Source organism: Schistocerca nitens, chromosome 2 (assembly GCF_023898315.1).
Source record: "Schistocerca nitens isolate TAMUIC-IGC-003100 chromosome 2, iqSchNite1.1, whole genome shotgun sequence".
Taxonomy (NCBI): Eukaryota; Metazoa; Arthropoda; class Insecta; order Orthoptera; family Acrididae; genus Schistocerca; species Schistocerca nitens.
In genome coordinates, this window is record NC_064615.1 from 1,026,917,988 (window position 1) to 1,026,935,079 (window position 17,092).

At 38.1% G+C, this 17,092-nt stretch overlaps 1 protein-coding gene across 1 annotated transcript in view; it reads left to right on the forward strand.

Annotated features, from left to right (window-relative positions):
* LOC126237376 (dynein axonemal heavy chain 7) overlaps positions 1-17,092 on the forward strand; it is a 1,033,797-nt gene that overhangs the window by 287,108 nt on the left and 729,597 nt on the right. Inside the window, exons 10-13 of the mRNA XM_049947460.1 lie at positions 746-949; positions 8,483-8,895; positions 10,290-10,443; positions 10,589-10,815. Of these exons, the coding sequence (XP_049803417.1) occupies positions 746-949; positions 8,483-8,895; positions 10,290-10,443; positions 10,589-10,815 (998 nt within the window). The remainder of the gene's footprint in view (positions 1-745; positions 950-8,482; positions 8,896-10,289; positions 10,444-10,588; positions 10,816-17,092) is intronic.

The window sequence follows — 17,092 nt, forward strand, 5'->3', positions numbered from 1 at the left end:
TATGGGGATGAAGAAAATCTGCATAATAGGCTGTAGCTTCTGCTTCTTTTCCATCACTGTTAAGAAACCAATTAAAATGGCCGATACCTCTTTCCATATGCCTGAAGTTGTTCTATTAAAAGCAAGAGCTCTTTTCATTAATGCAAATGTAGAACATTGCAACCAACTATAACACACTAGAATCTGACAACTTGAGAAAAAATGTGTAGAGGGGGAAAAACTTAAGAAAACTAGTAAGTAGAACACTGCTTATGTCAAATGCTGATGGTAATTATGTCTTACATTTTATTGATGATACTTCAGTTTGTCTCTGATGATACTTTATGGAATCCAAGAATGCAAGGAAGGTAAGAACATTAAACTTCTCTGATTGAATGCATCCCATACTACAGCAGAACATGGGTGGTTTATGGGCATAGGAAGTAATTTAACCTCCAACCACAGGTAAGAGTTGCATGCATATTTCGACAGGTGTTGTGCAAAGGTACATAACTACCACTCTTTCTGATGAAATGTTGAAGGTTAGGATGGCAGAGTTTCTTTGTGTAAGATAACACTCCTTGCTTGTGGCTCTGATCATTTCACTATAAGCAGTTATCAACAAATGAACCTGTTGACTGTGCGAATTATCCAAATGGCTTGTCACTAATAGTGGGACACAAGAAAAAATTACTGTGCTCTATTTTTAAGATGTACAATTACATGCCTTACATGTGTGACATTAACACTCACATTTTTTTCCCAGATTGCTGACAAATTAACGCCTTATAAGAAGCTGTATGAAAATGCTACAGAATTTATAGAAAAGTATGAATTATGGATGACAAGTAAAGTTGGTTCATTCAATCCTGATGATATAGATCAAGAGGTTTCAAATTTATACAGAACAATATACAAATTAGAAAAGCAGTTTGGAGATGTTCCACCAGCAAAGGACCTGGCTAACACAGTATGTAACTAATTTGATTCAGGTAGATTAGACTTAATTTTAATTTTGAGTTATGACTCGCAGTAACTGTTTGTTTCTGGGAAACAATTTCAGTAATTTGGATAACCACATTTATTCTTTTATGTTGTTTTGCTGTATGTATCTGTGGTAGTAAGATATAAGCTCTTCTCAATTAATCATATGTCCTAATTTTTGCTTAAAAGTTACATGAAAAGAAAGTTCTTGATTTCATTGCAGTGATTGCAGTTTTTAGGATTGAAAAACTTCTCATGATTATCATCTGTTCTATCAAATGAGCAAGACTGAAATTCTAATCAGAAACCAAAATCAAATATTATTTTTGTTGATTTCATTGCAGTGATTGCAGTTTTTAGGATTGAAAAACTTCTCATGATTATCATCTGTTCTATCAAATGAGCAAGACTGAAATTCTAATCAGAAACCAAAATCAAACATTATTTTTAGTAAGTTTGGCTAATAATTCCAGGAGGCATATTTCCTTTGTTGAAAAGAATTGCAATAGTTAACTTAGTATTAAAAGTCTTATCATTTTTAATCATGTTCGTGGAAAGATGGGCAGTGGTTTATAAATATGAGTGGTAACATCTTCCATGACATTGCATACATTATTGTAGCTTCGTGGTTCAGTGATTGATTTTCAGATCACAGATAGCACCTTGCACGCGAGTTCAGTAAACCTTTAGGTTGAGGACATCTTAACTTTCTTCCTCTCCAATAAGTACACTATTTACCATACAATATTTTTCAATCTCACTGATTACATTTTACTAGATGCCCGTCTCATTATTTGCAAAGTGTCATCAGTTATACTGCAGACACTATGAATTAATAATTGTTTATCTTAAGAATGAGATATATTTTTGTAAATCATCCACAGCATACATCCACAGCATGCACTGCACATCTTTACAGTGATTATCCATAGTTCATGTTCTCTTCAGGGTATATACATTAAAAAAATGGATGGTACTGAATGCCTACCACTGTAATCAAGGCTGCATATAAAAGACTGGCTTAGCACCCACTTCTTCACTCATGTAGACTGTATGGTCTGCACACACATTTTTCCCTTTTTCTGTAACCAAATTTTTGTGTTGTTCACAAGCTGCAACACTTTCTAAATTTTCATACTAATTTTGGCCATAGAAGCATTGTCTTTTCTGAATGTACTAGTGACCAAAAAGTGAGTCTGATAGCTGGAGTCCAAGGTTTCATTAATATGCCTTTTTAATTCTTGTGGAGATGTTTCCATAGAAACCTTTTTCCCTAACACATTTTCTTTATGTCTAACAAAGAAGTGAAATACCAGCTTTCATAGATTTAGCTTTAACAGGTTTTAGTATACCAGTGTAACAAAATATTTCCTTACAAATTTTTGTCCCCTTAGAGGTTGGATTTCCAGAAACAGTGAAACACATTTTTTTCCATTTCTAACTGAGAAGCCAAACATCCTTTTTCAACAATTTAGATTTAGCTTTAAAAATGCTCTTACGAAGAAATTTTTCGTAAGTATTTCACCCCTGATTTCACACATTTGGAAGGTGAACCACCAAAAACAGTGAAATACAAATTTTTTCGTTTCTCGCAGAGAAACCAAATACAATTTTTTAGCCATTTAACTTCAAAAGTGCTTGCAGATTGAAATATTTGCATAAAATATTTCATCCCCCATTTCACCCCCATAGGTGTTGAATTTCCAAAAACATTGCAACATTAATTTTTTAAAATTTTTAACTGTGAAGTCAAATACCAGTTTTCTTAGATGTAGCTTTAAAAATAATTTAGTAGTCCTGTAATAATGAAAAAAAGAACATTCACTTACAATGTCACCCCCCCCCCCCCCCCATATAGGTTAAATTTACGAAAATGCAGAAACACATATTCCTTTATTTCAGACCGAGAAAACAAACACCAATTTTCATGGGTGTAGAATTGCCTTAATAACAACATATTTTCAGGAAAATTTAATCCCCTGTTTCATCCCCTTAGGGGTGGAATTTAAAAAAAATCCATTTTTAAATGAAGCCTGCAGTGTAACAACACCCTCTCCAAGTTTCAAATTTCTGACCTTAGTGGTTTGGGCTGGGTAATGATGAGTCAGTGAATGAGTCAGTCAGTGGGAAGATTGCCTTTTGTATACAGAGATTATTTCACACAGTTGGCTGTGATTACCAACCATCTCTTTGACTAGGAGTGTTTATCATATGGTCTAACATGGACAGAGATAAGGCCGCAGCTTAAAAACTATGTGGCAGAAGAAATAGGAAATAATCACAATCAATCTATGTCTTCCCAGTTTTCTCTAAAGCAATTAAAAATGTGCACCAAACCTAATCAAAAAAAGGTCTTACAGAAAATATTAAAAAAATTGCATACACAATTAGAGATTTTATTGAAAAGATTAGCTTTTCATTAGAGGAATAAAGGATGATATGATTTTTCTATGATCTGACTAAAGCTCAATTCAAACTGCTACTTACTTCTATACAAACTACAGAGCTGTGGAATCAGGGACAATAAAACACTGCTTAGCACATATTTGACAAATTATTTGGTTTTAAGTTCTCATTTCTCACTGTTTTAAGTAAGAAAAATATTACTGGCAAGTATGGCTGTTTACGCATTCTTACTTGCAGTTGACACTTTAGTCCCAGTATCCTCTGTATGCTGCAGAATATATATATTTTACCTCCATGAATATTACATGAAATGTAAGTATGACAAATGAATATTTTTCTTGACTTGTATTCGAATGTGGGTTTTTGGAATTTTGAGAGGAATTCTTCTTGTAATGCACAACACCTCTCCTGTAGCATATGTCTCTTGAATGTTGAGGATTTCTTTAATGATAATGTGCTGACTAAACAAACTTCTGATTAAAAAAAAGCCTGTAGATCTTCTCTCTCCTATCAGACACCTTTCATATGGACTCCAGAAAAACTGTGTATTGCATTTACATTCAGTGTGTTATTTTGCATGGAATAATTTACAATGCTACTGTGGGAAAAAAGCATTGTCAATATTTATGATAAAAAAGTCCTTTATACACACCATTCCCACATACCAAAATGTGACAGAAATTAGGAAGTTGAAGTACTACTAGACATGTCTGCTGTGAAATGAATGGATATTTGGTAATGTGTGACATAAGAAAAGAGGGATTCATAAGTTTACAAGATTCAGTCAGAATTTGGAAAAGAAATCCATAATAAATTGTACAATAATAACTGAAGAAATCGAAACATGCCTGGCAGAAGTGAAAGCCATGTGAAGCATTAATCTTTCTTGTTTTTGTTTTTTGGTTGTATTTATTGAGTGGAAATGTGTCTATCTTTTTCTTTTATTTTTGTATTCTTATGGATTTATTTGACAAAATAAAATAAGTTTTGTTTCCTGTTATGCCCAGTATCGACAATAAAGCATTATGTAACACTTATTTTTATCACTATATATCATCAGTAGATTGCTAATGGTGAGCACATTGGTTCTTCACACATTCTTTTCATTGTGATTTATATTTGACCCTAATTCCATTGTCATTTTCATTCTGCTGCAATATTGTTGACTTACTTAGATTTAAGATTTTGTGTGGACATTCCATTGTCTTCTTTTTCTGTAGTAGAGATTAGATTAGATTAATACTAGTTCCATGGATCATGAATACGAAATTTCGTAATGATGTGGAACGAGTCAAATTTTCCAATACATGACATAATTAAGTTAATTGAACAACATAATTAAGTTAATATAACAACTTTATTATTTTTATTTTTTTAATTTTTTTATAATTTTTTTGTTTGGTTTTTTCTTTTTTTTCCTTAATTTGTATCTAAAAATTCCTCTATGGAGTAGAAGGAATTGTCATTCAGAAATTCTTTTAATTTCTTCTTAAGTACTTGTTGGTTATCTGTCAGACTTTTGATACTATTTGGTAAGTGACCAAAGAGTTTAGTGGCAGTTAATTCACCCCTTTCTGTGCCAAAGTTAGATTTAACAATGAATAGTAAAGATCATCCTTTCTCCTAGTATTGTAGTTATGCACACTGCTATTACTTTTGAATTGGGTTTGGTTGTTAATAACAAATTTCATAAGAGGGTATATATACTGAGAAGCTATTGTGAATATCCCTAGATCCTTAAATAAATGTCTGCAGGATGATCTTGGTTGGACTCCACCTATTATTCTGATTACATGCTTTTGTGCAATAAATACTTTATTCCTCAGTGATGAATTACCCCAAAATATGATGCCATATGCAAGCAATGAGTGAAAATAGGCGTAGTAAGCTAATTTACTGAGATGTTTATCAGCAAAATTTGCAATGACCCTTATTGCATAAGTAGCTGAACTCAAACGTTTCAGCAGATCATCAATGTGTTTCTTCCAATTTAATCTCTCATCAATGGACGCACCTAAAAATTTTGAATATTCTACCTTAGCTATATGTTTCTGATTAAGGTCTATATTTATTAATGGCATCATACCATTTACTGTACAGAACTGTATGTACTGTGTCTTATCAAAATTCAATGAGAGTCCATTTACAAGGAACCACTTAGTAATTTTCTGAAAGACATTATTGACAATTTCAATAGTTAATTCTTGTTTGTCAGGTGTGATTACTATACTTGTATCATCAGCAAAGAGAACTAACTTTGCCTCTTCATGAATATAGAATGGCAAGTCATTAATATATATTAAGAACAACGAAGGACCCAAGACCGACCCTTGTGGAACCCCATTCTTAATAGTTCCCCAGTTTGAGGACTGTGCTGATCTTTGCATATTATGAGAACTGCTTATTTCAACTTTCTGCACTCTTCCAGTTAGGTATAAATTAAACCATTTGTGCACAGTCCCACTCATGCCACAATACTTGAGCTTGTCTAGCAGAATTTCATGATTTACACAATCAAAAGCCTTTGCGAGATCACAAAAAATCCCAATGGGTGGTGTTCGGTTATTCAGATCATTCAAAATTTGATTGGTAAAAGCATATATGTCATTTTCTGTTAAAAAACCTTTCTGGAAACCAAACTGACATTTTGTTAGTACTTAATTTTTACAGATATGTGAAGCTACTTTTGAATACATTACTTTCTCAAAAATTTTGGATAAAGCTGTTAGAAGGGAGATTGGACGGTAATTGTTGACATCAGATCTATCCCCTTTTTTATGCAAAGGTATAACAATAGCATATTTCAGTCTATCAGGGAAAATGCCCTGTTCCAGAGGGCTATTACACAGGTGGCTGAGAATCTTACTTATCTGTTGAGAGCAAGCTTTTAGTATTTTGCTGGAAATGCCATCAATTCCATGTGAGGTTTTGCTTTTAAGCAAGTTTATTGTTTTCCTAATTTCAGAGGGAGAAGTGGGTGAGATTTCAATTGTATCAAATTGCATAGGTATGGCCTCTTCCATTAACAGCCTAGCATCTTCTAATGAACACATGGATCCTACTATATCCACAACATTTAGAAACTGATTATTAAAAATATTTTCAACTTCTGACTTTTTGTTCGTAAAGTTTTCATTCAATTTGATGGTAATACTGTCTTCCTGTGCTCTTGGTTGACTTGTTTCTCTTTTAATAATATTCCAAATTGTTTTAATTTTATTATCAGAGTTGCTGTTTTTAGACATGATACACATACTTCTGGATTTTTTAATAACTTGTCTTATTATAGCACAGTAGTTTTTATAATGTTTGATAATTTCTGGGTCACTCCTTCACCCTCCATGAGAAAAATTGAATGATGTAAGTAGCAAGCTGTCATGGCTTACAGTGAAGACATTAGACAATGCCCTCTACAGCACACACAGCACCCTGAACAGGAAAATAAGTTTTCATGTGAATGTTTTCTGTAACTGGGAATACAATAGTACTATCAGTTGTGAACCATTGTAAAGATGGCTTGCTGGTGTTGTGGTTGTGTTCAGTATTGTAGAGTTAAGATTGACCCCATTGCCATGTAAATAATGTAGTTGAAAAATTTCCAAGAACTTCTAATACAGAATCCATTTCTGAAGACTATGTAATGTTTTATATAAGTATTCATTGCAAAATACTGCCTGTCAAAAAAAAAATTAAGCACCCAGAAGACATGGTCAGCTGTCAATGTAACTTTGTACATGTACACTCAAATGTGGGAATGTAAATGATTAAGAGTTACAATTTTCTGTGGAAGGTAGAAGGCCACCAAAGTCCATTAGGTATATAAGGGGCTAGAATAGCATTAGATGTTGAGCAACCACTATGAAGGACTCAGAGATACTGTATAATTGTGTGAAACAGTGCTATTAGCATCTGACAGGGACACCATTGTGGTTCTCCATTTGGCCGCATTTTTAGATAGTGCAATATACAGATTTGTGAGTCATTCAGTTGTGACAGAGGCTCGATGTTGGACTGCATTGAAAAATGAGGGCTGGCATACTCATCGTCAAGGTACTAGTCTACCATGTCTCACCACCACAAGGAAGAATCACTGTATTGTGCACTAAGCACATTATAACCCTTTCACATCTGTACCTACCGCCTGAGAACAAGTTACGGACTCCCTGCAGCTTCATGTCTCATTCCACACCGTAGGTCACAGACTAGCCACACTCAGACTATGAAATTACTGTCCCGTGCTTATGCTGATGTTAACACAACAGAAATGGCTGTATTTGCAATTGTACCATAACCAGGAAGCATGGAATGCTGTTGAATGGTGCCTGATTGTGTTCAGTGATTAACAGCAGTTCTGCATTATCCTGGATGATCATTGTCAATTAGTTTGGTAGCACCTTGAGGAGAGGTTCCATTATAACAATGTTGTGATGAGGCACAGCGGTGTTACTCTTGGCATTATGGTATGGGGAGACATTGGGTATGGCCTCAGGTCACAGCAGGTAGTGGTTAAGGGGTCTCTGATGGCAAAGTGGTATATCACACACATCTTTCATACTCCTGTCCTGCGGCAGTATTGTGGTGTCATTTTTAATGGGGCAGTGCTTGTACACACATTGCATGTGTGCCTGTGAACTGTACATGTGATGTCAAGATAATCCCATGGCCAACAAGGTTCCAAGATCTATCCCTGACAGAATCCATGTGGGACCATCTCAGATGTCAGTTCATCCCAGAACCAGTATCCATGATAATGACGACCAGTTGAGACAGTCATTGGCCAGCTTTCCTCAGGAGAGGATACAGCAAATTTATGACACCCCTCTCAGTGCAATCAGTCTATGTATGTAGGTCAGAGCATGTACAGTGTCATGCTGAAAAGTTGGTTCATACTTCCAAGTTCTTTGTAAATTTGACTTAGTTTTGTAATAACATCTGCAGCAATATCACACATTCTTTATTTTTTGTCAGTGTTTGTGAGGGACATATCTGAATATAATTCACTCTGTTGTCAAAATGTATTCCTCAGTTTTTACTTTTCAATTAGGCAAAGTATATTTGAATATAGATTACCTGTTACCTATGTTTCATTTATGGACTTTTTTTTTCTTTCTAGGTACGTGTTCAAATAGAAAAGTTTCGTGAAAACATGCCAATTATACAGACTCTTGGAAATCCTGGCATGAAGGAACGTCACTGGGAAAAAGTGTCAGAGATAGTTGGCTTTCCCATAAAACCAGATTTCGAACTCTCATTATCCAAAGTTATAGATTTTGGCCTAGAAGATTTTATCCCACGATTTGAAGCTATAAGTGAGTCTGCAACAAAAGAAAACAATTTGGAGAGAGCTCTGGAGAAGATGAAGAAAGAATGGGCTGATATGGAGTTTGCAGCGATTCCATATCGTGACAGTGGCACTCACATTTTGTCAGCAGTTGATGACATTCAAGTTTTGCTGGATGATCATATTGTTAAAACACAGACTATGAAGAGCTCACCATACATTAAGCCTTTTGAAGCTGAAATACTGTAAGTTTGTTAGAAAGTACACTGTGAGTATTAAGCAAGTGACATATAATACCTTTTCCCTCTATTGCTTAAACATGGACTGTAACATCACTGTGCCCACTGGTATTCATTTTTACTTACATTTTCCTGTTACAGTGGTCTTTTTTATGGTAAGCATGATACATATGTAACCCTAACAGTATTACCTTATATTTACTTGCAGAACATGGTAATGATACTGAAAAAAAGCACTTTCCTGATATTCTGCAAATATTTTTATTTGATTACAAACCAGCTTCTGCTTCTTAATCCGGTGTCAGATGACAACTGAATGCTGCAACTGTTGATCAGATGTTATGGATTCAGATCAGATACAGGCATTTAAAAAAGAAGTAATACTTCTTTGTAGTATGTGGAAACCATTACATTTAACAAAAATGAAACATGATATTAAATTTGTTGTTGTAATCTAACATTTACTTAATGGGGTTAAAAAGAGGAAGTTGTGTGTGGTCATTTAAAATAAAGCTATCAGTCTGTCTCATATGTTAATTGATTTCAAGTATTTTGAGTACTCTAGTATGAGATTTTCACTCTGCAGCGGAGTGTGTGCTGTTGTGAAACTTTGTGGCAGATTAAAACTGTGTGCCAGACTGAGACTTGAACTCAGAACCTTTGCCTTCTGCGGGCAAATGCTCTACCATCTGAGCTACCCAAGCATGACTCATGCCCTGTCCACACAGCTTTAGTCCCACCAGTACATCGTCTCCTACCTTCCAAACTTCACAGAAGCTCTCCTGCGAACCTTGCAGAACTAGCACTCCTGGAAAAAAGGATATTGCGGAAGCATGGCTTAGCCACAAACTATTGTGCCAGTGACAGCCTTTACATATGACTAAAATGCCCTTAAGTTTTGTGAGGTCTTACTACAACATAATTAGGTGCTCTCAGTAGAGTTAACTTTATACACATCATATTGTAACTTTCATCACATAGTGTGAAAAAGTTATTGGTTTACCACAGTTGTTGACATATCTTAGGAAATAACATCAATTGCATACTGCAATCATTCTGATAGGTGTGCTGCTGCTATATCGTCTATGATGTGAATGCAGAGAAAAAATGAAAGATTTGCAGGCATGTTCATTGCTGACATGAAACCAAGTGATTCCTCATCAGTTAATCAGTTTTCATGTTTGTGAGCCATCTTGCCCTGTATTCAGATGCAATTCAGTCAAAAATTATTGTTTTGATTTTACATAAAAAACAAAATCTTTAAATTCACTAGTACTCTGAAACTCTCAGTACGTTAGAAGCCTCTTTCTGTAGACTGTATAAAATAATGAATATAGCATTGTGCTACTCTAGGTGACTTTCAGCTATGAAGTACTGAAATGAATTTACTTTTCTTGCAGACAGTGGGAAGGAAAACTGATATTGTTGCAGGAAATATTAGATGACTGGCTTAGAGTTCAGTGCACATGGCTATATTTGGAGCCTATTTTCTCTTCACCAGATATTCAAAGTCAGATGCCTGAAGAAGGAAGAAAATTCAGTGCCGTTGATAAGGTGGATAACGAAAATCGCTATTTCAGATTCTTTGGTGTGTGTGTGTGTGTGTGTGTGTGTGTGTGTGTGTGTGTGTGTGTGTGCCTCAATGCTACAGAGGTATTCGAAAGAGTCTAAATAAACTTTGTACTGTTTTGTTTTGTAGATATGGCGTGATATAATGAAAACAGTTTTGCTTGATACGAAAGTGTTGGCTGTTATTGAAATTGATAAAATGTTAGAACGCTTAAAGAAATGCAATTCTTTATTGGAGATGATACAGCGTGGACTAAATGACTACTTGGATAAAAAAAGAATATACTTCCCAAGATTCTTTTTCTTGTCAAATGATGAACTGCTTGAAATTCTGTCAGAAACAAAGGACCCAACGAGGTAAGCAATTATATACATTTTTACTTCTAAAAAGATTTGTGTGAATACAGGAACTGCATAACTTGTGTCAAAGCTGTTGGGTTCATTATAATTAAGCAGTCAAGATGGTAGTTATTCTGTGCTGTGGTTACTGTGTACAGACAAGGTCTATCCAGAAAGTAACAGACATTTCAATCTGTCACGGCAATGAAGAGGTTACAGCTGCCATGTTGGGGCCATAACATTCCTACACTCTGTACGAATCCAGCAGTGGTACCTTGTGATCTGTGTTTCTACTACTTTGCTTTCTGTGATGTGTTAAAATGTGCACTGCCATAGAAAATCCTGCAACATGTGAAGTGCCTTCTGTGATTAGGTTTTTGCTAGGAAATAATTGCAAACAAATTGAAATTTATTGCGATCTTTGTGATGTGTACAGAAAAGGACTAATGAATGAAAGCTGAGTGGGGCAGTGGTGCATTAATTGTCAAAATGGTCATGCCAGTGGTAGGCGTAGCCTTGTGACTGATGAACTAGTGATGAAAATCAATGAGCAGCTAAAATGACAGCTTGTGATGAACTCATTCCCCAAACACAACTCATTCTCTCTTGTTTGAACACACTCATATGTTGATATTGTTGAAGATGGAGTTCTGGATGGTGCCATTAGAAAAGTGCAGTGCTCAAAGCTAAGTAGAATTTTACTAGTGCATTGGATGAAATGTATTACGAAAATAATTCTGTTGCTGTATTGCAACTTTTGGCTGTACAGAATTGTGCAAAAGCATTCCTAGTATTGGTTAGTAACTATATTTGTTGATTATGATGACACTAAAGTATCACAAAGTGATGTTGGCCCATTGAAATATTAACAGTGCTCACACAAAGAAATTGTTACCTAAACATAATGAAAATTCTTTTTATCTGTAAACTCTGGTAATCATCATGACAAAACAGGGGGAGTGATACATTTGATTGTTCATACACAAGTGCTGATGGGCTGAGATGTTGATAGGCACATAAAAATACTGAGAATGTCACTAGCTTTAGGGCAAATTCTTCATCAGAGGTGTAGCATACACATCTGTGCAAACACATTTATATACGTACACATGCACTTGTATTGCTACTCTGTCCTGACTGACTGTAGTGGGTGACAGTTATGTCATGTGGAATGGTTAAGAGGAGAAAGGAAGTAGTGTGTGTGTGTGGGGGGGGGGGGGGAGTACTGTTGAAGGAGGGATGGTTGGTGAAAGATGCCTGCGACAGAGGAACAGGTGTGTGGGATAGGAATGTGACACCATTGGGCTTGTGTGACATGGTGACTTGTGCACAGCAAAGAGTGACATGGAGAAGTGGATTGGGAAGGGGATATAGAACTGAGGAAGAGGGTGACTGTAGAGAAGAGGGAGTAAATTCAGAATGAGTGACATTCAGATGCTGGGGCTGGTGGAAGTGGAAGTGGGTGCAGCACAGAGACTATTGGAGACCAAGGCCAGGATGATTACAAGATTGAAGAATGCATTGCTAGGATGGCTCCCATCAACATAATTAAGAGAAGGTGGTGCTGGAGTTAAGGATCTAGATGGCATGAGTTGTGAAGCACCCACTGAAATCAAGCATGTTACACACAGCATTGTGATCTGCCGTTGGGTGATCAGCTTTGGTCTTGACCACAGTTTGACCGTAGCCATCCATTCGGATTGATGTTGGTCAATATTTACAGCACTACTTTCGCAAGTTGCCTTGTCTCTGTCAGGAAGTTTCAACGATGCTGGAATTGTCAGAGACTGGCCCTCCTCCTGATAGGCACAATGGGAACCTCTATATTGCCTCCCAACCTCTATAACCAAAGCTAACCAAACCCCTAAACTGAATCTTGGCCCTCCCAGTTCATATTTTCTTCCAACCATGACCCTCACCGAGCCCCACCTAACCAATCCCTGATTACCTTCCATGAATTTCTTACCTTCAACTTGTCCACACTCTCTATTCTTAGCTCCCTTCCAATGAACACTAACCTCTCAACAACCATTCACAATCATGAGATAGGCCTTGATATAGTCATCCTCCCTGCACACAAAGGCATCACCACTGTTGTGATGAACTACAATGGTTACCTGGTACAAAGTAATTGCCAACTGCCTTGCTACTCCACCTGCAACTGATGCCATAGTGATCTCATCCTGAAAGTCCAGCATAACCTCCAATCTCTTCTCAAATCTATAGGCCCACACCTGAAACTCTCCAAAATCGGTCTTCTTCTTCAACCCAACTATCCCATCCTTTCACATTATTTGTCAACATGCTTCCCAAAACCCATAACCTTAACAGTCAAGGACAGAAAATTACAGCTGGTTACTGTACTCTCAAAGAAATAATTAGGCTTTTCTCAGTCAACACCTCCAGCCAGTAGTCCACAACTCAGCTTCTCATACCATAGCTACAAGAAAATTGCTTCATGGATTCCCAGCCATCCCCACACCAATGCCATCTGAACCCCTAGTCATCACTGTTGACATAGTCTTCCTGTATACCAACACCCCCATTCCCATGGCGTTACCACTACGTAACACTACCTCTCTCAGCGTCATACCAACTTCAAATCTACTACTGACAAATTGTATTCTTACACATAAATATTTCTCGTTTGAGAGTAATATGCTATGTGTTCAAAAGATCTGGACACCCCAAAAACATATGTTTTTCATATTAGGTGCATTGTGCTGCCACTTACTGCCAGGTACTCCATATCAGCAAACTCAGTAGTTATTAGACATCGTGAGACAGCAGAATAGGGTGCTCCGTGGAACTCATGGACTTCAAACTCGGTCAGCTGATTGGGTGTCACTTGTCTCAGACATCTGTGCACAAAATTTCCACAGTCCTAAACATCCCTAGGTCCACTGTTTATAATGTGATAACGAATCAGAAATGTGAAGGGACTTGTACAGCACAAAAGAGCATATGCCAACCTTGTCTGTTGACCGACAGAGAGCGCTGACAGTTGAAGAGGGACGTAATGTGTAATAGGCAGACATCTGCCCAGACCATGACACAGGAATTCCAAACTGCATCAGGATCCACTGCAAGTACTATGATAGGTGTGAGGTGAGAAAACTTGGATTTCATGTTTGAGCAGCTGCTCATAAGTCACACATCATGCTGGTAAGAGCCAAATGATGCCTCGCTTGGTGTAAGGAGCATAAACATTGGATGATTGAACTGTGGAAAAATGTTGTGTGGAGTCACGAATCATGGTACTCAATGTGGTGATCCAGTGTATGGCGAATGGCCAGTGAACATCATCTGCCAGCGTGTGCCAAAATTTGGAGGTGGTGGTGTTATGGTGTGATCTGTTTTTCATGGACAGGGCTTGCACTCCTTGTTGTTTTGTGTGGCACTATCAGAGCACAGGCCTACATTGATGTCTTAAGCTCCTTCTTGCTTCCCACTGTTGAAGGGCAATTCAGGGATGGCGATTGCACCTTTCAACATGATCGACCACCTGTTCATAATGCATGGGCTGTGGCGGAGTAATTACATGACAATAACATACCTGTATTGGACGGGCCTGCACAGAGTCCTGACCTAAATCCTATAGAACACCTTTGCGATCCCCCCCCCCCCCTCCCCCTCGGTGCAGTACTCCATGAAAAATGGGCTGCCATTCCCCAAGAAACCTTCCAGTACCTGATTGAAGGTATGCCAGTGAGAGTGAATGCTGTCATCAAGGCTAAGCATTACCGATGGAGGGTGCCATGAACATGTAAGTCATTTTCAGCTAGGTGTCTGGATACTTTTGATCACATAGTGTATGTTGATAAAAATCCTCAGCTTGGCCACAGGCACCTGCACTGCACTCTTGCATGTGCACCTGTTTGTGTGCTGCGTGGAGGTAGTGTTCCTAGCTACCCAACAACCCCTCTCTGCCTCAGTTTCAGTGGTGGTATCTTCATGATCTGGGCCAAGACTCTATCCTTCTCTCCCATCTGTTTCACCTAGTCCTCCTCAGCCCATCATGACACCATCCTGTTCATTGGCCTCCATCTCCACGTCCATCCAAACCTCAGTCCATATAAAGTCCACTAACCAGCAACATTACTTTCATTTTGATAGTTGACATTCATTTGAAACGCTCTCCCATACAATCTACCCACCCTTGGGACGTACAGGTGCAATGTTGAGGAGTCCCTTGCCTGGAATGCTGAAGGTCTGATACAAAAACCATCACTGAAAACAATTTCCTGTGCCATATCCCCACGGGCCACTAATCCTCTGCCCATCCCTAGGAATCAGCTGAAAGCCTTCAGGACTCAATACCAACCTAGACTGGACCATCTGAACCATAACCTTTGACAAAACTTTGATTACTTACCATTGTGCCTGGCAATGAGGAACATCCTACACACCATCCTTCCAACACATTCCCGAAGTGTTATTCCACCACTGATCCAGTCTATGCACTATCTTAATCCATCCTTATGCTATACCTGCTACCAGTCCTTAGCCACATGGATCATACCCCTGTGGAAGACCAGGTGTAGTAATCTCCACATGTTACTACAGTCCCATCATGGGCTTACTGTACCCCATCAGAAACAGGGCGACTTCTGAATGCATTTACATCATATACTACTTCTGCTATAATTTCTGTACAGACTTGGTCAGCATAACTGCCAACCAGCTATCCACACAACTGCATGGCCACTGTCAAGTTGTGGCCAAGAGCAGTGTTGACCACCCAGTGCCAGAACACCCACTGAGTGTAACCTGCTGAATTTAAATTGCAGCTTTACAACATCCAACACCAATTAGATTGTACCCCCTCCTCAACATCAGCCTGCAATAAACCTTCGATCCTGTAAACCTACTGGCCTCAGTCTCCAGTAGCCCCATACTCATAACCACTCCTACTCCATATCCCCAACAACCCTAACTCACACCATCTTCTCCACAGTCTCCCATCCCAATCGACTCATCCACGCCACTGTGTCCTGTGTGCAAAAAAAAAAAAAAAAAAAAAAATGCAATGAGCGGATGGCATTGTTGGCCAGGAGACCCCATCTGGGGAAATTTGGCCGCCAAGTGCAAGTCTTATTTCAGTCGACGCCACATTGGAAAACTTGCATGCCAGTGATGAGGATGAAATGATGATGAGGACAACACAACACCCAGTCCATGAGTGGAGAAAGTCTCCAACCCGGCCAGGAATCGAACTCGGGCCAGCTTGCGTGGGAGACAAGAATGTTACCACCCAGCTAAGCAGGCTGCATGCAAATCCCCTGCCTGTGGCTAGAAGATCAGCAGTGCTTTATTCCTATCCTGTATGACTGTGACTGTCTCAGCTGTCATTCCCCAACCTGCCTTTCTCTTTCTGCCATTAACCCTCCCCCCCCCCCCCTCCCCTCCTTTACCCACACCTCACCATCTACACATCAGCCTTCTTTTCCCTGTTGCCCACTTCACCTGACACAACCCCTCCTCACCCCAGTCGAGCATCGGTGCGGGCACAATATCATCAGCCAGGACAGTGTAGCCATAAATGTGTATGTGTGTTCAATGCAACTGAAGCTGGAAAGCTAGAAACATTCTCAGTCATGCTTATGTGCCCATTGATGACTCAGTGCTTCATCTGTATGATGAGTTGTTAGCTTTACTCCTTAAATTACTTATGTCCCACCTAGGACTATCCACACCATATTCATATATCAAATGTGCTGCACCTAGAGAAGGAAGTCCAATGGAAGTAGGGTAAGAAGAAACTAAGGCTTCACAGAAATGGAAAACAGAATGAAAAAGTGAAATCCATGTAATGTGCAATTCACTTTTGAAAAATGTGCTGGTTCCAAATTCCCTAACAGATGTCTGTACAGAATCAGGAGACACAAACTGAACAATCATTTCAACATTTTAAGTTTACAGGATGTTTCAACAGGCAAATAAAGCAAGATCTTTAAAGAAGACTTCATATTACAGGTACTACTCTCTTTGAAGTAGCAAGAGAAAATTATTAATATGATCTACCAAAAGTAACTACAAAACACTTACAATTGCAGTGAGTGGCCCTGTTTACAGAAAATCTGTCAGTGACTGATATATGGAGACATAAACTATATCAGTGAAACCTGTAATAGTGTAGAAGCAGTGTTTATATGTCCAAATAAGTTTTTAAGCAGTAATTTCTAGCATGAGGTCAGTTTACGTTTAAATGAGTTCATAAAATGAGAATATTGTCTGTCTCATAACTTAATTACTACGACTAAATTCAACAGGTATGCTCTGCACAGTAATTTCA